Raw genomic sequence first — 25010 nt, 5'->3', positions numbered from 1 at the left:
GGATGTGAGAAGTGGACCACAAAGAAAGCTGAGCACCAAAGAATTGATGCTTTTGAACTATGGTGTTGGAGAAGACTCTTGAGAGTCCTTTGGACTGCAAGGAGATCCAACCAGTCCATTCTAAAGGAGATCAGTCCTGAATATTCATTGGAAGGACTGATGCTGAAGCTGAAACTCCAATACTCTGGCCACCTGATGTGAAAAACTGACTCATTTGAAAAGACCCTGATGCTGGGAAAGACTGAAAGCAGGAGTAGAAGGGGACGACAGAGGATGAGGTGGTTGGATGGCATCACTGACTTGATGGACATGAATTTGAGTACACTCTGGGAGTTGGTGATGGACAGGGAAGCCTGGAGTGTTGCAGTCCATGGGGTTACAAAGAGTCAAACACTACTAAGTGACTGAACTGAACTGAACACAACTCTTTGAAGGTGTTATTATTGCTGTCTTCCTGAGGGCACTTCCCAGGGCCACACAGCCAGCCCAAGGTGAACCTCTTCATTCTAACATTTACTCAAAACACCTGGGCTTTAGGCAAGGCGAGGCCTGGAGCTTCCACTGCCATGTGGTCAACCACCAGCATTTTGTGAGTAACAGTCCAGGACAGAAGGCCTCACAAATCTTACCAGGGTTATTTTGCACGTAGTGAAACTCAGTAAATTAAGATGTCATACAAGCTTTGCTATTTCCACGGCGAGGGACTGTAGCTACAAATCTGTCCCAACGTTCAGGCAAATGGGCTCTGAGCAGATAGGTCATGAAGTTTGTTTACTGCTGCTGTGATTATGATTTTTATTTACTGTTAAGAAAATGAAAGGCACCCAAGGGTCCAGGGTCCAAGGGGGTGACAGTCCGCTTGTGGCTCTGCAGAGACTGGGATACAGACATCCTACAGGGAAGCAATTTCAGGTGGTGTGAGAGCGAGCCAGGCCCTAGCACCACACTGACCTGGATCCAATCTCTGCTCCACCACTTACTGGCTGTGTGACCTCAGGCAGGTGATGCCACCTCTCTGAGCCTCAGTCTCCTTATCTGCAAAAATGGGATTCATCATAATGCTCACTACCAGGCACATTGGTAGGACTCCCAAGGACACTGGGTATAAAGCTCCCAGCAAAGCTGGATATCATCACTGGATATCATTCATAACTGAAGTACATTCCATATGCAGTTGCCCATAAAGCCACCTGCTTGACATCCTGTCACTAAAATAGCAGGATGCCTGGACCTCTTAATTTCATCAAAATCATCTGTTGAGTCACAGCTTCAATTAACCTTCCCATGGTTTCACTGGGAAACCATGTTTCAGGCCCTTGCCTTTCGTCCCTTCTCCCTGGCTCCACATGATGGACGTTACGTCTCTTATAAACCATTCTGACTCTACACAGATGAGTAAATCACCCGTAGAGTCACACGCTCAACCAGACTGCAACAATGCAAAGCTGTCCACAGAGCATTACGGAGGCAAAGGCTTGGAAACTAAGGAAATCGCCTTCCCTCAACGAGTTCCCTACAGTAGCTGCAATCTGGGTCCCCGGATGGTGAGCGTATTCAACTGTGACCTCAGGCCGCGTCTTCCCAGCACCCCTGGAGGGGTGAGCTGGGCTTGGTGACCCAGAGCAAAGGGTCAGTGTGCTTCACATATGTGAAGCTGCTCTTTGCAGGGTTGCTGGAAAGCATGGGGCTGGGAGGTGAAGTTCAGGTCGGGGCTGCTTCCTGGGTACAGAAATAAAGCAAGACAGGATATACCGAGAGGGCAGGATGCTCTGAGCTACAGGCTCCGTGGTGGGAAACTGCCAGCCGGCTGAGAAAGCTTGTGTGGGACTTGAATTTTGACTGAGCTGTTTGCTCCTTGGGGGCTCCAGCCCTTGAGGATTCATCTTGGTAGCCCCTGCGTTTGACTGCAGTGGGTGCAAGATAAATCAGTGCTTAGTAAATAAACGCCCTTAACTAGTTTCATTCATCTTATTTTCATTACACTCCTTTTTCCAGAAATAATTTAAGGCAGCTTACAGGCTACATGATTAGTAATTACTAACATTTGCTAAGTGCTCCCAATATGCTAGGTTCTGCCCTAAACATTTTATATGATTTCCTCATTATGTCTTTACAGCAATCTTTTATGATAGGTATTATTATTATTGTCCCCATTTTACAGATAAGGAAATTTTACAAATAAGGAAAACAGAAACACAGTAAATGGAACATCAGGAACAGACCCTGATGCTGAGAAAGATTGAGGGCAAGAGGAGAAGAGGGCGGCAGAGGATGAGATGGCTGGATACCATCACTGACTCAATGGACCTGAGTTTAAGCCAGCTCTGGGAGATGGTGAAGGACAGGGAAGCCTGGTGTGCTGCAATCCATGGGGTCACAAAGAGTCAGACGTGACTTAGTGACTGAACAACAACAACAAAATGGAAAAAGATGAGTGTTCATCAGAAGCAGGTGTTGCAATAGTGCCTGTACTTGCTGCAGGGGGGCAGTACATTGGTGAAAGGTATTTCAGAAGCCTAGCCAAAGACAGGAACTGGATTCACTGTAACATTCAGGAGTCCAGAAGATAGAAACAAACTGATTGCTCAGAATATGCACAAATTGCTCCTATCTAATATGTGGTGTTGGAGAAGACTCTTGAGAGTCCCTTGGACTGCAAGGAGATCCAACCAGTCCATCCTAAAGGAGATCAGTTCTGGGTGTTCTTTGGAAGGACTGATGAAGCTGAAACTCCAATACTTTGGCCACCTGATGCGAAGAGCCGACTCATTTGAAAAGACCCTGATGCTGGGAAAGATTGAGGGTGGGAGGAAAAGGGGACGACAGAGGATGAGATGGTTGGATGGCATCACCGACTTGATGCACATGGGTTTGGGTGGACTCTAGGAGTTGGTGATGGACAGGGAGGCCTGGCATGCTGCAGTCCATGGGATCACAAAGAGTCGGACACGACTGAGCGACTGAACTGAACTGAACTGAATATGTGTGGCCATGGGTAAGTCACAAGTCACTTCTTTTTCATCCTCTGGCTTCTTGGTTTTTTTTTTTTTTTTCCTGTTCAAAGAGAGTGATTACAATAATGTCCCCATCACAGAGCAGTTACAAAGGTCAAAGGAGATGATAAATGCAGCAAGCCCAGTGCCTGGAACCCAAAATCTGTTCCATCAACTCAGCCTGTCATATTTCTGGCCTTCTCTCTCCTTCCACTTATTGAAGGAGGCCTCTTGGAGCGTGGGTGTTTAACTGTAAAATCATTGGCAAGACTGCCCAGCCAGTTCATTATTGCCTAAGGAGAAGAAAGGAGCTGTGCAAGGCTTTTCAAGCATCCCTGCTCCTAAATTTCACGAGCAGTAGGCAGGTAAATGGTTCAGTGAGTTCCAGTCTGGGCCCTGCTTAAATCCACGTTAAAATGGAAGGTGCCTCTTACTCCCCATTATAGCGCTGTGCCCTGGGATGCTCAGGAAAGTCACGCTTTCCATAGTCTCCTGCAGCCAAGAAATGCAATTGATTTTCCTGGCCTCGTTTTCATATTTTAAAGAACTGTGTCCCCAGGGCTCCTCAGAGAACTGAAATGGGGAAAATCTCATCCATATTTTACCATGTAACCCAAAGACTAATCATGTACCTGACAACAGATCCTGGTGGTACACCTGGTCCAGAGCAGGGCCAGGACCAGACACATGGGATGCAGGATGACATGCGTGTGGCCTCTGTGCTCACGGGAGACTTCAGAAGGCAAGGCAAGAAGCACTGTGACGGAGAAAGCACTGTGACGGAGAAAGCACTGGAAAAGGGGTTCCTAAGCCAGCCTGGGAGGAGATGGAGAAAGGGTAATTCAGGCAGAGAGGACAGTCTGTGCAAAGATATGGAGGTGTGGGTGGTACATGAAAGATGAAGCTTAGAAGGTAAACAGAGGCAAGCTCAAGAAGGAGCATGGCTGTCAGACTAAAGGGTTTATTGTGAGCATTGGCAAGCTAACAGCTATTTGATATCTGGTATTCACTGATATGGCTTCATTGTTTTAAAATGAAATTGGATGGGTGGAGATTTAATTGGAGGAGATAAAACTGGGAGGTAGGAGAACCAGGCAAAGGCTCTAAAAATAGTCCAGACCTAAACAAGTATTCCATGAGTGTCTTCTTCACAGCCCAGTACTGAGTTACTTTGGGAAAAACCAAAAATAAAGAGGGAGAGATAAACTGACTGGGTGCCAAATGTATTTCCATGCTTTACAGATCTTGTCACATTTAAGTATCACAGAACAAGATTAGTACCTCTGTCTTACAGATTAAAAAGCCTAAAGTTCAGGAAGGTAAACAGAAGTGGTTCATAGGGGGAAAGCCTGTGATAAGGTAGGTCTAACAGGCTCCACCCCCTGCTGACCAGTGTGGCTCTACCCTGGAGACCAGTATCAGAAATGGGGCAGGCTCAAACACAGAAAGTGTGTGTTAGTCGGTCAGTCGTGTCTGACTCTCTGCAACCCCATGAACTGTAGCCTGCCAGGCTCCTCTGTCCATGGGATTTCCCAGGCAAGAATACTGGAGTGGGTTGCCATTTCCTTCTCCAGGAATAGAACCTAGGTCTCCTGCATTGTAGGCAGATTCTTTACCGTCTGAGGTATCAGCCTGCTGCTGCTGCTAAGTCGCTTCAGTTGTGTCTGACTCTGTGAGACCCCATAGATGGCAGCCCACCTGGCTCCTCTGTCCCTGGGATTCTCCAGGCAAGAATACTGGAGTGGGTTGCCATTTCCTTCTCCAATGCATGCATACATGCTAAGTCACTTCAGTCATGTCCGACTCTGTGCAACCCCATGGACAGCAGCCCACCAGGCTCCTCTGTCCATGGGATTCTCTAGGCAAGAGTACTGGAGTGGGTTGCCATTGCCTTCTCCAAGCTACCAGGGAATTCCCTCAAATACAGAAAGGAAAGACAGTTTGTTGCATCTCTGTGTGCAGCTTGGAATGAGAAGTTGTAGTCTCGATCCAAAGATGACTAATGTGTGCCTAAAGGGTGATCTATAAACACAGAGCCCCGAGCTCTATTAATATTCAATGATAAATGATGTTGCTTTCAAATCAAATTCATACAAATGGAGGTTTCAGCTGTGTGCCAGCATCCCAGGAACATTAGGTTGGGGGCCATGCCTGGTACATCCATGAATCACCTATACACCTTCTTCAAGGCTGGAGACATGGTGGCTACTGTCTAAATACATATTGACTGAATGGGGCCACTACAAGAAAAATTACTAAAGGGAGCTACAATTAGGAGAATGTCAATGAGTGCACTTCGTATGTCACCTTTTAAAGCTTCAGAGAGATATCTGGGTACAAACGGAATTTGTTTATTATTAATAACTCTCCACTTGTTTACTGAAAATGACCCACGCCCTCCCAATAACACTAAGCCAAATGACTTTATGGGTTAAACTTTGTTTTATAAAGGGCTCAACGAATCATTATTTCTCGGCCTTTCCAATATTCTAGAGTGTGGAGAAAGGAAAAGGCATGTACATTCTCTTTACAAAACCAGTATAACTCTAATAACCTTACCTGACAAAAATGGCACATACACGAAAAGAAGCTCAACAAAACTTTTCATTATGATTAAAGTGACAGTGTTAAATAAGATATTAGCAAACAGAATGCAGTGATACACAACGACCAAATAGGAAATGTAAGAGTGAATTAATATTTAAAAGTCTATCAGTATAATTTACCAGGTTGAAGAAAATGAACCATATGATCATCTCCATAAATGCAGAAAGAGCTTTTGAGGGGGAAAAAAATCATCAAAATTTACATGGTGAGATGCTAGAAACAGTAGATCTAAAGTACTGACCCGTGCAAAAATGATATTAGGAGCCTAATAATTTCAAGGAGGAAATAACATAAGAAAACTAAATATACCAAAAGGGAAGCAATATTAGTATTATGGACAGAAGATATAATTATATATGTAGAAAAGACAAAGAATTGAATTTTTAGATAAACTATTAGAAATAATAAGAGAAATTGGTAACTGTGTGGTGGCAAATAAAAGTACAAAATTCAAAGTATCTTTATTAAGTATAAGTAATAACTTAATAAAAATTAAGTTAGCAAATATAATGGCAGAAAAGGGCCTTTTAGGATACCAACAAAAATTAGGTAAAATACTTTGGAATAAATTTAATAAGAACTGTAAAGATGATTTTAAAGTTTAACTGAGAACCTCAAAAGGAGATTTTAACAAATGCAAAATTAAATCTTATTTGATATCTCTTATGCATAGAGTCTACAAAATTGTACAAAACAGAATTAGAATTATAGATGTAGAAAATAATCATGGTTACCAGGGGTGAAAGTGAGGGGAGAGATAAATTGGGAATTTGGGATTGACATATATGTACTACTATATGTAGATAACTAATAAGGACCTACTATATAGCATGGGGGTACTTTTGCCTAGAAAATCCCATGGACGGAGGAGCCCAGTAGGCTGCAGTCCATGGGGTTGCTAGAGTCAGACACGACTGAGCGACTTCACCTTCACTTTTCACTTTCATGCACTGGAGAAGGAAATGGCAACCCACTCCAGTGTTCTTGCCTGGAGAATCCCAGGGAAGGGGGAGCCTGATGGGCTGCCATCTATGGGGTCGCACAGAGTCAGACACAGCTGAAGCGACTTAGCAGCAGCAGCAGCATATAGCATGGGGAGCTCTACTCCATACTCTGTAATGACCTATATGGAAACAGAATCTTAAAAAGAGTGGGTATATGTATATGTATAACTCATATATATATGAGTTGTACCACAGAAAGCAACACAACATTGTAAATCAACTATAGTCCAATACAAATTTTTTAAAAATAAATAGACTAAATAAAGATGTAGTCCTCTTCAAGTTAATCTTTGAATTCATGCAACCCAAATTTGAAAGTTAACAAGAGTTTTTGGACCTAAAGATACATTAATATGTATCTGGAAAAGTAAGTGTGCAAGAATGGATTGAGAGTTCTTGAAAAGTAGAAGAATACAGATTTTTAATACACAGATTTTTAAGAAGTATTATAAAACTATTAATTGAAACAGTTTGGCATTGTCTCGGTTATTGATAGCAAATAATTGTCAGATACATGGAAGAAAAGTGCAGAGAAGTAAACTCAAATGCATAGGAAATATCTAAAAAATGTGGCATGTCAAGTCAGAGGAAGGACGAAGGAGTAATCATAGATCAACCGTCAAACTGCCGTTCAAAAAGAAGTAAAACTGGACTCCCAGTCTACTGTTTACAAATTCCAGATGAATCCAAACATTAACACAAAATCACAAAAGTGGCAGAAGAAAACATGAGTTTACGGTGAGAGAAGGCTTTCATTTTTATAGTGTCAAATGTACCCATAATCGGGAGTCTGTGATTAATTTGAATTAAAGCAAAAGTAAGAAATACTGCAGGCTGAAGAAAGAAGTTTTACCATAAACAAAACAAAAAGGCAAAGGACAACTGAGAAAATACTAAATAAGTGAGAATGACTAAGTTCTCAGCTTCTGGAAGAGGCCATGCAAATCACTAGGAAGGAAGAGCAAATGGTCTGACCAAGCAGGGTGTGTTCCAGGAAGGATGCGTTAAACAGTCAATTGGTATGCGGGAAGAGGCACGCCCTCACCAGCAATGAAAGACATACAGACCGAAGCAAAGGTGAAGAGCCTTTTTCTACCCATCAGACTGATGAAACTTTCTTTAAAATTTAATTTAATTTTTTAATTTTCAAAGTACAGTCGATTTACAATGTTGTGCCAATCTCTGTTGTACAGCAAAGTGACTCCATTATACACATATAGACATTCTTTTCATATTCTTTTCCATTACTGTTTATCCCAAGTAAATATATCCAATCTTCCAGTGAAACTGTTAAACTTAATTAAAACAGATGCTGGCAACATGGGGGAAAACACATTTGTAGGCACAAAGGAGGATGTATAGATTCTTGGGAACTTTTTGGAAGGTAATTTGGTAAAATTTATTAAAATTGAAGACTCTCATTAACTCTGGAAACTTTGACAATACAGATTCTCATACCTTACAAATATACTTGTAGAAATATATGAAGGGTGTGTGTGTGTGTGTGTGTAAAAACACATATACTAGGAAACGTACTGAAGCAGAGCTCTATGCAGCAAAAGACTGAAAGCTGAAACAATAGGGGACTGATGGAGAAAGACTGCAAAAATCCTCAGTCTACAGTCATTAACAAGAATAAAAAAGGAGCCCAATGTGCTGATGTGGAAAGATATCTGAGATACATTATTAAGAGAGAAAAAAAAAAGCAAGGTACAGAAGAATGTATATATAATGGTCTCATTTGAGAAAAAGAATATCAAATGTGCATATGCATATATATGTATATGCTGATGTGTAAAAAATGCCTCTGGATAGAAACATAAGGCGATGTTCCTGGGCTAGTCAACAGAGCTTTCTGCAACATGATGATGCCCTGTAAATCTGTCCAGAATGGTAGCTGCCAGGCTCACGTGATTATCGAGCACTTGAAATGTGGCTTGCGTGACTCAGAAATTCAATTTTGAATTCTAGTTTATTTTGATTAATTTAAATATATATAGCCACACGTGGCTAGAAGCTTCCAATCTGGATAGCACAGACATTGACAATGGATAGTTTGGATGAAAAGGATTGTGGAGAGAAGGGGAGACATTTTTTCAGTTTTTGTCTTTCTATAATGTTGGAATTTTGTGCATGTACTATATGTATTACTTTTTTATAGTTTAAAGCAGATTTTAGTTATCGTCACCTTCTTATCTGTGTAAAGTTTTCTCTACCCAGCAATCTAAGTGCTCTTCAATGGGCATTTCCTACACAAAATCTCCAAAACTTTTGCTTTATTTATTTCTCTCAGTTTTATTGAGATATAATTGACATATAGCGTTGAATACGTTTCAGGTGTACAGCATAATCATTTGACTTACATACCTTATGAAATGACTGCTACAATAAATTTAGTGAACACCCATCATCCCATATGAATACAAAATAAAAGAAAAAGTTTCTCCTTGCGATGAATACTCTTAGGATTTACTCTCTTACCAACTTTCATATGTAACATACCGCAACATTAATTATATTTATCATGTTGTACATTACACCCCTAGTATTTATCTTTTTATAAATGGAAGGTTGTACTGTTGAGTACCTTCATCCAATTCTTACGCATATTTTAAAAGTTACTGACCCCTAAGGTCCCAGGGTCGATAGTCAGAGGAGAGGATTCAGAAGTGAACCAAGGGTGGTGCCTGTCCTCAAGAGCCCAGGCTTTCATAGGGCCGGAGAAAACACATGCAAGAAAACCACTGCAAGGAGGAGGTTGAGCTGACAAACTCCCCAGTGAGTGAGGTCCCAGGGGAGAAAGGGGCAGGACCACAGCTGACAGTGGGGGTGCGACTAGGGGCTGTGAGAACAGCCTTCACCCGGAAGGGGATGCGTGAGCCAGCCTGCGCGATGAAAAGGTGCATGCTAGGCCACAGCAGAGAAAAAAGCATTCAGGGCAGAAGAAACAGCTGTTTGGAGGAGTGGACGCAGGATAGGACAGACTGCGTCCAGCATTCCATGAGTAATTTAGGTTGGTGTGAGGGGTGTGCAGTGAGAAAGGAGAGGAGGCTGAAGAGATGAGAAAGAGGTTCTGAGGACCAGGGACAGTAGACTTAGGAGTTTAGATTTCACCCTGAGGGCCAGGGGAAGCCCCAGAAGAGCTTTAAGCAGCAGGGAAAGGTGGTCACAAAATGACTCTCAGAAGAGACAAACACTGGCTAGAGCTTGGAATGTCAAAATCAAAGACAAGCTGGAAAATGAGGGATGCAGTTGAAATATATACATGACTTATTTTTGTCCTACCTATAAAGATAATAAAGGTATTTATGGATTTAAAATTGCATCGTGTACATTTTACTTTGCCCATGAACAATCACCTTTGATCCATTAAGAGTTATGCAGTACCAAGGGAAAAGAAAATTCAAAAGAATTCATTTTGCCCACTTTCTGTGACTATCTCGTATTTTATCAAGTCCCTTAGGACCTTGAGAGGTCTTGTTTTTACCTTTACTAATTTTTCTAGGGCTTCAAATCTCCAGGAGACAGCTAGGATAAGAAACTGAATATTCAACAAATCTAATATGTCATGGTAGGGTGACAGGGGCGTAATTCCCATTTTCAGACCAATAAATATAGTGATAAATCCTGGGCCAAGTTTTCCTCAGCCTCAGCACTATTGATATTTTAGGTAGGGTAATGCTTCATTGTGGGGAGCTGTCCTGTTCGTCATAGGATATTTAACAGCATCTCTGGCCTTACTTAACCCACTGGATTGGAGACCAGTAGCACAGATACATTCAAACACACATACAGACTGGTGACGACCAAAAATGTCTCCTGGGGAACAAAGTCACCCCTGATGGAAAGCGCTGCCTTAGAACATCTCAGACAGAAGCGCCCTTGGGGACCCTCCCACTCAACTCCCTCATTCCACAGATGAGCAAACTGAAGCTCAGAGACTAAGACTAGAAACCAGGTTTCCTTACTCAGGTTAGAATATTTTTTAGAGATCAGATATCTTTTTTCTTAGCCTCAGAGAAATGCAATTGTTTTTAAAGTGTTGGAGGAATTCTAAATATCAGTTTCACATGGATGGGCCTAAAGATTATCATACTAAGTGAAGTCAGACACAGAAAGACAAATATATGATATCACTTATATATGGAATCTTAAAAACACACACACACACACAACAGAAATAACTTATTTACAAAGCAGACTCACAGACTCAGAGAAGGAACTTAATGGTTACCAGTAGGGAGGGAGTGGGGCTAGGGCTAGACTGGAGGTGAGGGATTGACATGTACACACTGCTGTATTTAAAATAAGGTAACTGACAAGGATCTACAATAATAGGTCCTTGCTTGTTGTCCATTTCTTTTTTTTTTTTTTTTTCTTTTATAACTGAGATTTTATTGGTTGTTTTGAGGATCACTACACAGACATTTCAATTTGTACACAATTCTTCACATATGTACCAGAAATCTAAAATATCATGTAGTTGTGATTCATAACAGTTATTCCAGTGACTTCCAGCTTAAAATTTGGAGCAAACTTTCCTTAACAGGATATCAAGTACCAATATCTTCAAATATTGATATGTTGTTACATCATAAGTCCCACTGATTCACAATTTAATATCATATACACTACATACCCAAACTGTCAATCGTTCACAGCACATTAACCAAGTTACTAGGAAAACTGGACTACCACGACCAAAGATGTTATAGTATAGTGCACAAAATTCTGACCAGGAGAGCCAAGATCAAAAAGTGGTTTGCTGTAGGAAATAATTCTACCAAAACGATATGGGAAGAGAAGTAATTTCAAGTGCTCAAGACATTAAATGCACAACTGACTCCAAACTGCCATTTAGTATGCTTTTGTGTTACAGGATATAAAAGCTACCCCCCATCTACGGAATGTTAAGCTGACACCCAAGACAATCAAAGCCTCCCGTATCCAATATCCCACTATTTTCTGGTTGTACCAAAAAATAAACAACCAGCAAATGATTTCACCTCTTAAAAAAAAGCATTTACACTTAAAAAATGGGATGAGGTGGGATTCCCTCCTTTTTAAAAATGTTTCTAGAGCTACTAAAAAACTTGCATTTACAAAATAGTTGATAAAAATATTCCTCTGGATTGTACAAGAAGGGAAACAGGGACCACTGACAGGACTCGGTATGTGGTTATTAATCAGACTTGGCTTCTTTCTCTTCTGCTTCATCAGAGGCTGGGCTCTCCTCGTTTTTATTCTCTCCGTTTTCTGCAGGTAAGTCTTCTTTAGTCTCCTGGTTGGCCACTTCCGCCTGTTTTCCCTTTGCTCTTTTTCCTTTTGTTTGCACTTTTTTGTCTGAAGATTTATCCTTTCCCGCCGCCTTTTTTGGCTTCGTTTCCACTTTTGCAGGAGCCGGTTTAGCTGACAACCTCGCCGACCTCCTCTTGGGCTCCTCCTTCGCCGCCCCCTCGGCGGAGCTGACCTTCCTCTTGGGCATCGTGGCGACGGGTCGGGCGAGAGCCGGGTGCCTGAGGGCCGCGGCGCGCCGAGAGCCTTCGCGAAGCTGAGTAGCCTGACCGCTGCCGCTCCTCCCGCCCGAGCTCTGTCCATTTCGAATACAGCACTGTGTACATGACCTTCCCAAACTCCCTAACTACCCCTTCCCCCCAGCAACCGTAAGCTCATTCTCTAAGTCTGGGAGTTTCTTTCTGTTTTTGTAAGTAAGTTCATTTCTGTCATTTCTTTTCAGATAAAAGAATTTGAAAAGGAATAGATACATCACTTTGCTGTACACCTGAAACTAAAACAATACTGTTAATCAACTATGCTCCAAAGTAAAAGATAAGAAAAAAATAAAGCAAATTTAGTTTCATCTAGCTGAATCTTCATTTGTTTTTCCTCTCTCCTCTCTTTTCAACTCTCTCTCCTTGATATAAATTATTCAGCCTAGAATTTCTATTTACTTGTTTTCCTAGATACAAATGCTAACAAAATTAATAATAATAAAAAAGATTATGAAAACATCCATACTTCTCTAATTCAATATTTTTCTTTTTTCATTTGTTAGCAGTGAAGAGGTGAAGGGGAAGATGTCCAATATATATATTCGAGTGTCTGTGTCCAGGCACTTTGCCTGGCACACCCTAAACACGGTTATTACAACAACCCTCAGAAGTGGGCATTGGCAAGCTTACTCATATTCCTAAAGAGGAAACTGAGGCTCAGGGAAGTAAGGTGACATGCTCACACAGCTAGTGAGTTCTCAAACTGGCATTTGAACTCAAGTCTGTCAGACTGTATAGTGAAACTGAGCTCAGGTTGTAGAGACTTAGAATGGGTTCACGATTACTGCCCAAGAGAGAGCTGAATCCCTTCAGAGAAACAAACTCCCCCGCAATTGCTCGGATCACAGAGCTGAGGAGCTTGCCAGCATCTCCAGGAGGAAGCCAGGCCTCTGAGGCAGTTGCTATGACGACTAGTTTTCTTATAATTATAGAACATGGTGGTGACACGACAAAGCTGCACAATCACTTTGTTAGGACCTGTCTTCCTCTGACAGTTCCAGGAGCTTAAATATCATAATTTTTTTAAGTCCCATTTAAAATAATCATGCATTGCAGCAGCAGAGGCCCAGGGAGTGAGAAAGTCGAGGAGATTAACCCTCCTACTATGTGAGAGGACCAGGAGGCAAGCCACACAGCAAGCCATGAGGAAAACAGCATTTCTCCCTTGGGAAGTGTTTGCTTCTCTTTTTCCTTTTGGATCAATGCTTTTAGGATTTGGCCAAACAGCGTATTTAAAGAGAAGAAAAAAAGAGAGCCAAAGAAAAATTGGCCTAATGCTTGGCAAATAACAGGGATAGGCAGCAAAATTTTAGCATTCTAGTAAACTGCTTTTCAGTTTAGTTTAATTTAGCCAATTCCCCATATGTGTAGGGTTTCCTGATTTGGAAGCTGATACAGACAAAAGGGCACACACACAAACATATATGCACATCACAGACAAACATACCCCTCTGAGCCAGAAAGCCTGACTGTACCTTATTAGCTGTGTGATGTTGAGCGTCTTAACTAACCTATCTGATCCTCAGTTTCCTTACCTGTACGTCAGAAACAATGCCTACTTCATGAGTTAAAGATAAAATGGAAAATGACCAGCAAACTACACAGCACATAATAAGAGCTCAATGAAATCAATTAAGTAAAAATAATAAATTTTTAAATCTTGTTTCACTTTCCATGAACATCTATCTTCCTTTTATTATCCCAGCAGGGGACGTGAGAAAACTTTATGAAGCCCTTCACTACTTTCAGCAATCCAACCAGGTATCACGGGAACTCTAGGTGAAGTCAATGTGCCATCTCAGGGGAGTGATGGGTGCAGGAAAGGCTGGGAGTCTGGGACTCCAGATGAGAAAGTGACTTGGGGAATCAAGGGTAAGTTTCAGAAGGAGGTGAGACCTGGTCTGAGTCACAAGGCAGAAAATGTAGGCAGTCGAGCCAGAGGAAACCGCATGGGCAAAGACCAGGAGAGGTGAAAGGAGAGGTGGTTTTGTAGAACTGAGAGAGGCCTGAAGCACTGAGAACAGGGAATGGCAGAGGGACGAGCAGCAGGGGCCACCTCTGGGGAGCCTGCAGTGCCAGCTAAAAGCTCACACTGTTGACCACAGGATGTGGGGGCCGCCGGGGATTTCTCAAGCAAGATCTGACGGTTGTCCTAACCACACAAAGGTGGAAAGGCAAAGGTGGGATGGAACTGGAAGGCCAAAAGCTGGCCTGGTGGAAAGGGTGGGAGAGGAGAAAGAGCTGAGCCACGGTGTTGAGACAGAGGGCCTAGTGAGATGCAGCCGGCTGTGGCTCCCCACTGAGGCCCGCCCTAGGTGGGAGCATTCCATCCACTGCGTGACCAACTTCCCAGAAATGAAACAGGAGGAGATTCACATTTCTAAAGCTTCTGTGGGGCTTATGTTGTCTCATTTTGTCCTCAGGCCAGGCCTATGGTGCAGACAGCATTGTCTTATTTTACAGCTTGGGAAATGCAGGTTCAGAGACATGAAATGACTCGCTGTCATTCGTATAAACCCACAGTGCCAAACCTCCAACCCACGGAATTCCCCTTTTCTGTACTGCTCTTCCCACAAGCGTGCTGGTTAACTGCCCTGGGCTCGGAAAGGAGGGTGATGCATGATTTAGTGTTTGCTCATTGCCATGGTATAAATATTCCCCCAAAGCTTGGTTACATACTTCTAACAGTTTAACAACTGGTGTGCAGACTTTAAATCGGCCAACTCCCTCAGGAGTCCCACAGGAAATAAGAATATTCACTAAATTCTAGGAGTCTTCTATACCAAACTTACTAACAAGTAATTTGCTTTATTAAAGCATTTATGTGCCAGTGTTTGAATCAATGAGAATGACAACCTGGCAATAACAGCAGCCCAGGCATGAGGCTCTGGAGTGGAGCTGTCACCGAGTCATCCAGGGCTTGCACGAGCCTCACACCCTGCGCACATTCCGCCTGAGACAGCACCACAGACGTTTTCTCTCCCAGGGAAATGTTTTGTTAAAAAAAAAAAAATAAGCCACATTCGCTTTTCAATTCTCAGTAATATATGTTTCTCAAGGTTACTCCAATAGTACAATTTCATGAGGCCAGGAGAAAGCACCCAGCCATAAACATAGGCTTGCATCTTTGTTCTGATTTTCAATAAAGCCCTAGCCAGAAGTGCAATAATAAACATCAAATACTCTTGCAGCCTTTTTTTTCCCACCAAGCACTCACATGCAAATTCTCTTCATGCCAGATAATGACTCTGCTCCTAACCCAGCAGGCAGTGTTTTTAATAACTTACCTAAAGTGTTTCTCAAAATTAAAAAAAATAAGAGAGCAATAAAAACCAAGACAACAGATAATAAAGTAAAATCGCTTATCTCCATTTGCTGCTGTCAGCAAATATTAGAATCCCGTCAATGGAAGGCAGCCCCTGGGATTTTGATAAAAAACTGGAAGAAGCAAATGGCAAAGCTATAAAAGAGGTCTCACCTCCCGGGGAATGTGACATCAGGAAGAGGACATCTATGAGAATGTGTCATCAGCAAGAAGCTTAGAAGCAAAGATATGGCCCCAATTTTAAATAAATATATTGAAAATGAGTCAGCCAGAGCTCTGGTGTTTATCAGCATGGAGTTCTTCCATCAACCATGGGGATATTTTGTTTGTTTATTCATTTACCTGCTCATTTATTAAAGATATCATTTGGTGCCTAGGGTGGCCAAGCATTCACTAGGCTTTTGGGGTGCAAAGATGAAGATAGTGGGAGACACAGCAGGTAAAGCTGATGCCAACACTGTGTCTCTGGAAGGTTATACAGCAGGTGTGGGAATCCCGAGGGGGAGGGACAGACTGCACATGGGTGGGCAGGCAAGCCTTCACAGGCAGGGCCATTTGAGTTGGGTGCTGAGGGGTGAGAAGGGAGTTTGCCCAATGGTGGAGGCAGGTAAGGCAGTTTGGTTGGAAGAGACAGCATGAACAAAGACGGGGAGGCATACGACGTACGTTACGAGGAAAGGACCAGGACTTAGGGCAGGTGAGGGCACCTGTGGGAGGAGGCAAATGAGCAGGGCACCTGTGGAAGCCGTGGGGTGGTTAGAAGGGCAGCAAATGCATCATGCATGTATGCACCCATACATGCATTAGGAAGAGTCTTCCTTTGGGGAGCGAGGAGAATGGGCAGGAGGGGGCTGAGAAAGGAGGCAGAGGGAGCTGGAAGGAGGCTGGGCCAGCAGATGATGAGTGGGACAGAGACCAGAGCAGAAAGCGTGGTGACCAGAGACTTGCAGGCGGGAGAGGGGTCTGGACTCTGCTGACTGTTAGACATGGCCACCCTCCTGGGGAGACTGGTTCTGGCATTCCACCGTGTAGTATTGGGGGGAAGGTGAGAAGAGTTGTGGCCTGAGACAGAGTGCCAACATCCCCAACCTTTGGCCAGAAGCGGAAGAGAAGAAGGAAAGAGGTGACTGGCAGCTCGGTGGGCTCAGCAGCAGCCCCTGGCTGTGATTCTCTGGTAGCCGGGCCCCCCTTCCCCTGGCAGCAGCTTCCCTCACCCCTTACACTCAGCCAAGGCCCCTGCTTCAGGCCTGTAAGTACAGCCTGGCTCCACAGCCTCCTGGGCATGGAACTCGGGAAAATGCCCAGCCTCTGTGAGCCTGTTTGCCTCACTTGCAACCAGGGTGACAATCTCACCAGCGGGCTATCTTACATAGTGCCAACCACAGGTCAGGCCGAAAGCAGAGCACAAGCCTCAGACGCTGAGTGGACCGACAAATGGATGGAACGCTAAGTCAGTATCCTGTAATATGAGTCCCGAGGCTTCAGCTGGGTATCTGTTTCTTTTTGTTTTATTGGTGTGCTGTCGCCGCTTGTTTTTAGCAACAGGCCACAGACACCAACCCTTTAAAAACTGCTAGCTTCTCACTTCTAATTCTCCCCACCACTTTTATGCTAATGTGCCCATCTGCCTGACAGGAATGATGAGGCCTGGCCCCTTTGCACTGATGCGTCCCTTGCATTCCGCATTCTCCCCACTGACTGTGCTTTGGGTCTGGTCTACAGGCACCCTCAGGATCTTTCCCCACATACCTGGACACCCTCCAGTCTGAGGGTGCCCAGGTCATAGCCACCAGGGGCAGGTTTTCTGTATCCTGACTCAGGATGTATTATCAGGGATGGACGCTGAGGCAGTCCCAAGACTGGGTGGGGCTCAAGCTGTAACACACCGGACACTCACTCTATACTATACCCCCTTCCGAGAACTGAGAACACACGAGTGGGCCACTGCCACCCTACCCTCCAGGGACCAGAGGCTGAAGGTACCAGAATAGCGCAGCACAGTAGTACGCATGACCCCCTTATGACCTGCAGAGCTCAGACCAGTCATCAGACTCGGAAGATCAGGGGAGGCATCTCAGAGGAGGTGCCCCTACAAGGACACAGACAAGAAGTTGGTTGGCATCTTCTTGTCTAAACCACACGTTTGCAAGCTCCTCCAGAGCAAGGCTTCGGTCTTGCCCGTCTGCGGGTCTCCCAGCAACACATCTAGTGCAGCCCAGTGCAAATTTGATACAGACAAAAACAAAAGGGGAGAAAGGGCAGAAAGGGAGGAAGTCAGGCAAGCCACAGCTGGGCAGGGTGTCATCGAGGTATAGCAGAGAAAATGGGTTATGGAGCCATAGTTCTGGGTACTTATTTGTCCTTAAATGTCCTTGCTGCATGGCCTTGCCAGACACTTCACTTCTTTGAGCATCAGTTTCCTCAACCATAAAATGGAGGTAATAATAAGAGTGGTGATAATATAATAATAAAAGTGGTACTGATAATAATACGAGTAGTAGTACATAAGGTTGTCGTCAACCTGAAAAGTGGATATAAAGGCATTTTTAACAAGTACTAGGATTATTCATGTTATAACTGATGTGTTGAGAAGTAGCTTACCAAAAAATACTGCCTGCATTCCCCAAGAGGCAAAGAGATGACTCCCGAGGTCACTGTAGAGAGCCAGAGGCAGCCCATGGGTTCTGACATTGAATTGGCTACTCTTAGAACAGTTCCTCCCAGAGAAGGCAATGGCAACCCACTCCAGTACTCTTGCCTGGCAAATCCCATGGACAGAGGAGCCTGGTAGGCCGCAGTCCATGGGGTCGCTGGGAGTCGGAAACGACTGAGCGACTTCACTTTCACTTTGCACTTTCGTGCATTGGAGGAGGAAATGGCAACCCACTCCAGTGTTCTTGCCTGGAGAATCCCAGGGACGGGGGAGCCTGGTGGGCTGCCGTCTCTGGTGTCGCACAGAGTCAGACACGACTGAAGCGACTTAGCAGCAGCAGCAGCAGCAGCAGCAGAACAGTTCCTCCAGGTTTATCCAGTCACTTTCCCAGGAGGAAAAGCCAGGAAAGGGAGGACCAGGTCTGTCTCAACCAATTGTCAAAATCCAGCTAATTAGGCAGAAAACTTAAGAACCCAGGATGAAGGAAAGGGATCAGAACAGGAAGAGAATAAAATGATCATTCACTGAGAACTCGAGTGCTCCAAGAACTTACAGTTCGGGCTATCTCAAGACTGTGTCTCAGTTAATGGATGAGGAATCAAGAGCTCAGAGAGGTGAAGAGAATTCCCAAGGTCATGAAGCTAAGAGATGACAGGGACATGACCTGAGTTGCCGGTGAATCTGGTCCCAAAGTACAGGTGTTCCCTAGAATACCTCTCCTCACGTTAGCACAGCTTCCAAATGCAAGACTCAAGTTTCTTCTCTCAGGTGAGCCTGGGGACAGACAGCTCCTTTCCCAGCAAAATCAGCTTCAGAAGAAACTCCAGCTCTCCGGACTAAGAAAGAAGGCGGGGCTTCTCTCTACATGCTCCCATCTTCTCAAAGAAGCCTGATGAACATTCTCGAAAGTCTGTGACCCTTGGCAATGACTGTAAGAGCCTTCATGTTTAAAAAAAAAAAAAATTCCAGGCGATTCTTTCAATCTCTCTCCATTCATCTCTCCCTCCCTGCTCTCTCCTCTCATTCTCTCTCAAGGTACAATTGTTATGAGCTGATCACCCCAGGTCAGATTTGAGCTGTGAAGTCACAAGCTGTTCCACTTCCTCGAAGGTACTGGGACTAAGGGTCAGATGCATCTTTGTCATCCCCATGGTTACTTCTGCCGTGGGTGATATCCTGGAGGGGGAGCCTGGCCATTGTTTATCAGCCTTATACTCTCTGAAATGAACTGGGATTTTCTGACTTCAAGCTCCAGTTCCCTAGCCTCAATTTCCATCCTGAGCTCCAGACCAGTTACATCCAAGGGTGGCCAGACTGCCTCCTCCCCCACTCACCTCTCCCATGGTACCCCCACACCCTCCACTCAATGTGCTCCCCACTGTCCAGTCCCCCATCTCCCATCCAGTCAGCCAAGCCAAGCACCCAGAAGCTCCTGATGGAGCCTCTGATTCTCCAACCAGGAACAAGTCCTGCAAGTTCACCTCCGTAACAGCCCACCTGGATGCCTGAGTGCCCCTGCAGCTGACGCTCAGACCCTCAGACTCCTCTCAGTCACCACCAGCCTCCTCCTTAGACTGCAGCATCAACCATCACCCCAGTAGAAACATCCTCCATGTGGCCCAGGGGAAGCTCTCGTTAAGGAAGTGAAAAGCTGGTCAAATGGATGCTTGCAGCTTTACAAAAGCAAACAAATTTGCTCCATTCCTTCCATTTTGTTCCAAGTGGCAGGGCCCTCCACCCACACCACTGCTGACAAAGGTCTGACCCCAAATCCCAGCACCCCTTTTTTTCCCACCCCAGGACCAAATGAGTCCAGTTGTGGGGGGCTGGGGGGCGGGCTTCCACAGGCCCTGATCCCTGATGAACTACTCATTTTTTCTTGGCTGACTCACTTCTGTTCTAACCCAGAGTTACCTATGGCAGGCCGCGTGGATGAACAGACAGTCCCGGCCACTTGCTAGTGGGGGAGCAGGTTGCAATGCTGCTCTGAGCTAAAGTTCCTCTTGAAAAAAAAAAAAAGGGGACTATATCAGCCTCTCAGGGACCCATGGGCCTCATGATATGATATGATGTTTACCATATGATAAAACAGCCACATCACCGGAAGCTGCCAACAAAGAGGAAACAAAAATGAAACAACGTGATCCCAGCGCCGCTGCTGATGACACAGCCACAGACGACATTCTGAGACATTTCTTTCCTCTGTATACTTGTGGTCTTTTCATAGTTCCAATCATAGAAAACATACAATTTTAATCTCTGCTTTTTTCACTCAACCTCCTCTATAATAAGTATCTGCCCAAATTATCACATGCCTTCATAACCATCATTTTAAATGATTGCTAAATAAGGATTAATTTCATCAAAAACTGTAACACTCTATTTGGTAAAACGAGCAAAATTTTTAAATGTGTCTAATTTTTTATTGTACCAAGTCATGCTCTTGTAGAATTGGGAAAGTAAAAGAAAGAAGAAAATATCTCACGAGCCCGTAATTCAGAGTAAACTACTCACCCCGCAAAAGTGGTTCTTAAAAAATTGTTGAACTACTCCGTCCTATGCATGTGGTCTTACATATGGAATCATGAGAAAGTTGCTGAAAACCTAGCATTGTTTCCAATGCTTTGAGTTTACCAATAACACTGCAATAAACATTTGTGCTCATGAATCTGGACATATTTCTGATGATCTCTGCTGCTAGGAGGACAGGTCAGCTTCACTCCCTGGCCTGGTCCCCACACACTGTGTACCAAGACACTCCCACCCTCCCCTCATGGCTACCTGCTGGCTCTTGCAGGTAGGTACCTGCACGCAGTTCAGGCCAGGTCAAAGTTCACTGGGCCCATGCTGTGTGCCAGATACTAAAGCCACAGTCAGAAATAAAAGCAATCCTTGCCCTCTAAGAGGGGGTCAACATCTAGCGAAGTCCCACATGCTGGGGGATGTACACAGAGGTGCCGTGCTCCCTCCCAGGCTCACACACCCAGCTGCTCTAATGTAGATCGAACAGGGAAAAACACAGGGACAGAAGCAGACCAGCATATGCAGCCGCATACATACTCCAATCCCCAGACAAGCAACCAAGGACTGGTTTCACGTCCAAAGCCCCTGAGCCACAGTTGACACGAAATAGCTGCTATTAGTCATATACTTCTTCTGCTTTGCGTGTATTCTGTACGTCATCCTCACAGTGACCTTCTGGTATTTCCCTTTGATAAGTGAGGTTTACTGACTTGTGTGTGCTTCCCAAGTGGCTCAGTGGTAAAGATTATTCACCTGCCAATGCAGGAGATGCAGGAGACGTGGATTTGATCCCTGGGTCAGGAAGATCCCCTGGAGAAGGAAATGGCTGCCCACTCCAGTATTCCTGCCTGGGAAACTCCATGGACAGAGGAACCTGGTAGGCTACAGTCTATGGGGCTGCAAAGAGTCGGGCATGACTTAGCAACTAACAACAACTGACTTGCTTGTGGCCACATGGCTGGTATGAGGCAGAAACAAGAGCTCAAACCCTGCCAGACTGCTCCAGCATCCTTCTACAGAACCACTTTTTCTACTGCCTCCATGGCAGATTTTGCCTCCAAAATATCTCTTAGGTCTCTAATCCACTCACCACCCTTCTCAAAGCCACTACTGGTGTTTGAACGTGGACAAATGCAGTAGCCCAGCAGTCTCTGCATGTTCCCTCTTGCCCACTACACTCTGTTAGTCATGTAAAAGCCAGTCTGCTTTTTCCAAAAACCAGCTGTAATCATGTCCTTCCTTTACCTGAAGTTCTTCTAGGGTGTCTTCATAAAAACCCAAATTCCTCCATACAGCATATGAGACCTAGGATTGTCTGCCCTCTGCCTATTTCTCCTGCCTCCTCCCCACACCTCTCCTAGAGCCCAGATTCGCTGCCCTTATGCCTATTCAGTGTTGGGTCCAACTCCCCTCCAGCCTCAGGGCCCTAAGTCCTAAGTGACTTCCCCACGGTACTTTCCTGAGGTTCCTCCACACATCTTTGCAGAGCAGGTTTCATGGCTCCTTCGTGCAATTCATCACAGTGATATATACTCCTCAGTTCTCCTAGTGACCCCTCTACCAAGAAATAGAAATTCAATCATCTAGTTTTTACCACTAAGTCAACTTTTCTCTACCTTTGTTGTTTTCGTATTTGTTGCAATCAGCCACTGTCTACAATTTGCATTTCTTTACACATTTCCATCACATTTCCTGGAGACTGTGATGGAAAGGCAGAGAGATGGGGACCAGATGTAAAAGAAGAAATGAGACACATTTAACAATTATCAAATTGTCTGAACATTTCGGGGCCAGAGAAAGGCTAATTCATCCTCAAGAGGCAGAGTTTTGTTATTTGACTAGACTCAGTGACTCATATGCAGTCTTTCTGTTACACCATCAAGACACTGACCGTAAATTCGGCAATTTTCGGCACCCGGAACTTCCCTTTGTTCTTCTGTTCAGGCTGATATTCTGTTCTTGTCTTCACAATCACCTAAAATGATCAACCAGTGTTAGCACACATAAATACTTGGGAGAGTTGTCTCTTCCTTTTTTTTTAGTAACTAGAATTAACTATATATTGCATAAAGATCAGAAAACACACACTTCCTCAAACACACACAAGAAAATTAAAAATTAAAATTACCCATAATATTTTCCCATTCCAACAGAGACAACCATAGGTGACAATTCTGGTGACACCTTTTCAGACGTTTTTACACGCACATATACGTGGGCTGCTGTCTCTGGGGTCGCACAGAGTCAGACACGACTGAAGCGACTTCGCAGCAGCAGCAGCAGATGTATTATATTGCATTTATGTATTAGCTATTTATACAAATATATTTTTGTGAAATGGACTGGCACTTCATTTTATCACACAACACTACACTAACATTTTTTTCCATGTAGACAAATATATGATTTCAGTTTGCCTTTTGATGTCCTTTAATATTTCATTGTATGTGTTACTACAATTACTCTAAGCAGTATTGACCGTTGAACATGTAGGGTGTTTCCACGGTTTGGATTATCTAAGTAAGTTATGATGAACATCTTGTAGCTAAACTTTTGCACATATACTTAATTCCAATTTAATTTGGAGACTTCCACAAAGCAAAATATAAAGGTCTATTGAATCTATTGTATCATCCTATTTTTCTGAAGTCTGAATATTTTGCAGAGGCGGCTAATATCTTTTCAAGATAAGCTGTCAACCTGCCAAGACATTTATGGAACTTCATCCCACTGTGTAGGCAAAGTGGAAGAAAAAAAGAAACTTGACAGATAATCAATAACTATTGCTGAGTGCCACAGTGTCATGGGGGGCACAGGAGCTGTCTGAGCCTTGGGGTCTCACCTGTAAAGTAAGGACAATGATCATAATAATAACCCCTATTTAACAAGATTGTTTTGAGGGTTAAATTAGATGATCATGGGCAAAATTTTTGGAATAATTTATTATGTGCCAGGGCTAGATCAAGCTCTCCATATACTTTATCCACAAACCACTACTATTTCCATTCTCCTGAAAGGGAAACTGAAGCAGAGAGCTGCCAAGTCACATATCCAAGGTAACACAGCTCAAAGGAAGCAATCTTCTAACTATGATCAGTCTTCTCATTAGAGCTTAAATTAACTGAATTTTCACTGAAAACTTTCACCCTGAGTTTTCCGAGAAATGACAGTCAAGTGTATGGACTCCTGCAAGAATTCTATGAAGAATGCTCTTTAAGGTCTCTGAGGCATACTGTGGACAAAATACAGCTCACAAAGGAAGGGGCAGGGGAGGAACTTCCATGATTGAACATCTCCTGTATGGCACTTAGATATGTTGGTTAGGAGGATCTGGGTCCCAACCCATGCAAAACACCGCTCCCTCCCTGACACACAGAATTCATCTGCAGATGTAAATTCTGTTGCTGTGGCCCACCCTCTTTCAATTCTGCTCCTCCAAACAATAAAAAGTGATCCCTGGCTTCCTTAAACTAAGAAATGATACAGTCAAATAAGGGTGAGGGATTTGGGGGGAGAATGGGGTTAGGGAATGTTCAATTTTTTTCCATCTCCTGCTCTAAAGAAGAAGAAAACAGAAGCCTCCTTGCCACAAGTAAAAAAAAATATCCCTCATGCTTTGCAAATGTACTGTACAGCAGACACTGAGCACTTGACAGGCACTACCTCATTTAATTCTGTGTTGTGGGGCAGATACTGACATTGTCAGTATTGTAGGGAGGTGAAAGATTGCACAATGTGCTTGAATCCCAACTCTAGCGCTGAGCCTTCTGTGTCTTGGTTTTCTCATCCATTAAATGGGAAATAACCATAAGTTTTTAGGAGGCTTATGTGAGTCAATATAAGTCAAGCACTCACATCGTTTATTCAATAATAAATGCTTTTTTAAACACTGCCTTTGAGTGCTGCCAAATGTTTTTCCAATAGATATCTGAAGCAGATGTAGCTTGGGCCTGGCTTGCACATGTCAACCTGTAGGTCCTTCCTATCCAGCCCTTACAGAACAACACAAGGAGTTCTCAAGAATGATGCTCTTCAAGCATGGTCTAAAAAAGGGGGCTTTCAAGGATGAATACCGTTTTCCTGAGTGGACAAGCCAAGACATTTTATGCAAAGTGAACCACACGGTTTAGGAAACAAAAGTGTGAAACAGCATGTAGCCTACGTGTTTGGATGCTTTGGTGTCACATGAACTTCAATGTATAAGTAAGAATTGAGAGCTAATATAACTACAAGAGCAAATGCAAAAGCACAGCTCATAGGCAGTGCTGTGTGCTTAGTTGCTCAGTCGTGTCCGACTCTTTGCAACCCCATGGGCTGTAGCCCACCAGGCTCCTCTGTCCATGGGGAGTCTCC

The 25010-nt window shown here is 43.9% G+C and overlaps 1 protein-coding gene, 1 long non-coding RNA gene and 1 pseudogene across 2 annotated transcripts in view; all 3 read right to left on the bottom strand.

Moving 5' to 3' along the window:
* NSG2 (neuronal vesicle trafficking associated 2) overlaps window positions 1-25010 on the bottom strand; it is a 71604-nt gene that overhangs the window by 29382 nt on the left and 17212 nt on the right. Inside the window, exon 3 of the mRNA XM_027520112.1 lies at window positions 22549-22632. Within this exon, the coding sequence (XP_027375913.1) occupies window positions 22549-22632 (84 nt within the window). The remainder of the gene's footprint in view (window positions 1-22548; window positions 22633-25010) is intronic.
* On the bottom strand, window positions 11189-17544 carry LOC113878931. The gene is made up of 3 exons (XR_003507167.1): window positions 17534-17544; window positions 15992-15994; window positions 11189-11384 (listed from the first exon to the last, which is right to left on the bottom strand). It is a non-coding gene; the product is annotated as an uncharacterized LOC113878931 (long non-coding RNA).
* On the bottom strand, window positions 11640-12192 carry LOC113878930 (annotated as a pseudogene).

This window comes from Bos indicus x Bos taurus, chromosome 20, assembly GCF_003369695.1.
Source record: "Bos indicus x Bos taurus breed Angus x Brahman F1 hybrid chromosome 20, Bos_hybrid_MaternalHap_v2.0, whole genome shotgun sequence".
Taxonomy (NCBI): Eukaryota; Metazoa; Chordata; class Mammalia; order Artiodactyla; family Bovidae; genus Bos; species Bos indicus x Bos taurus.
This window is presented reverse-complemented; position numbering and strand designations above follow the sequence as displayed.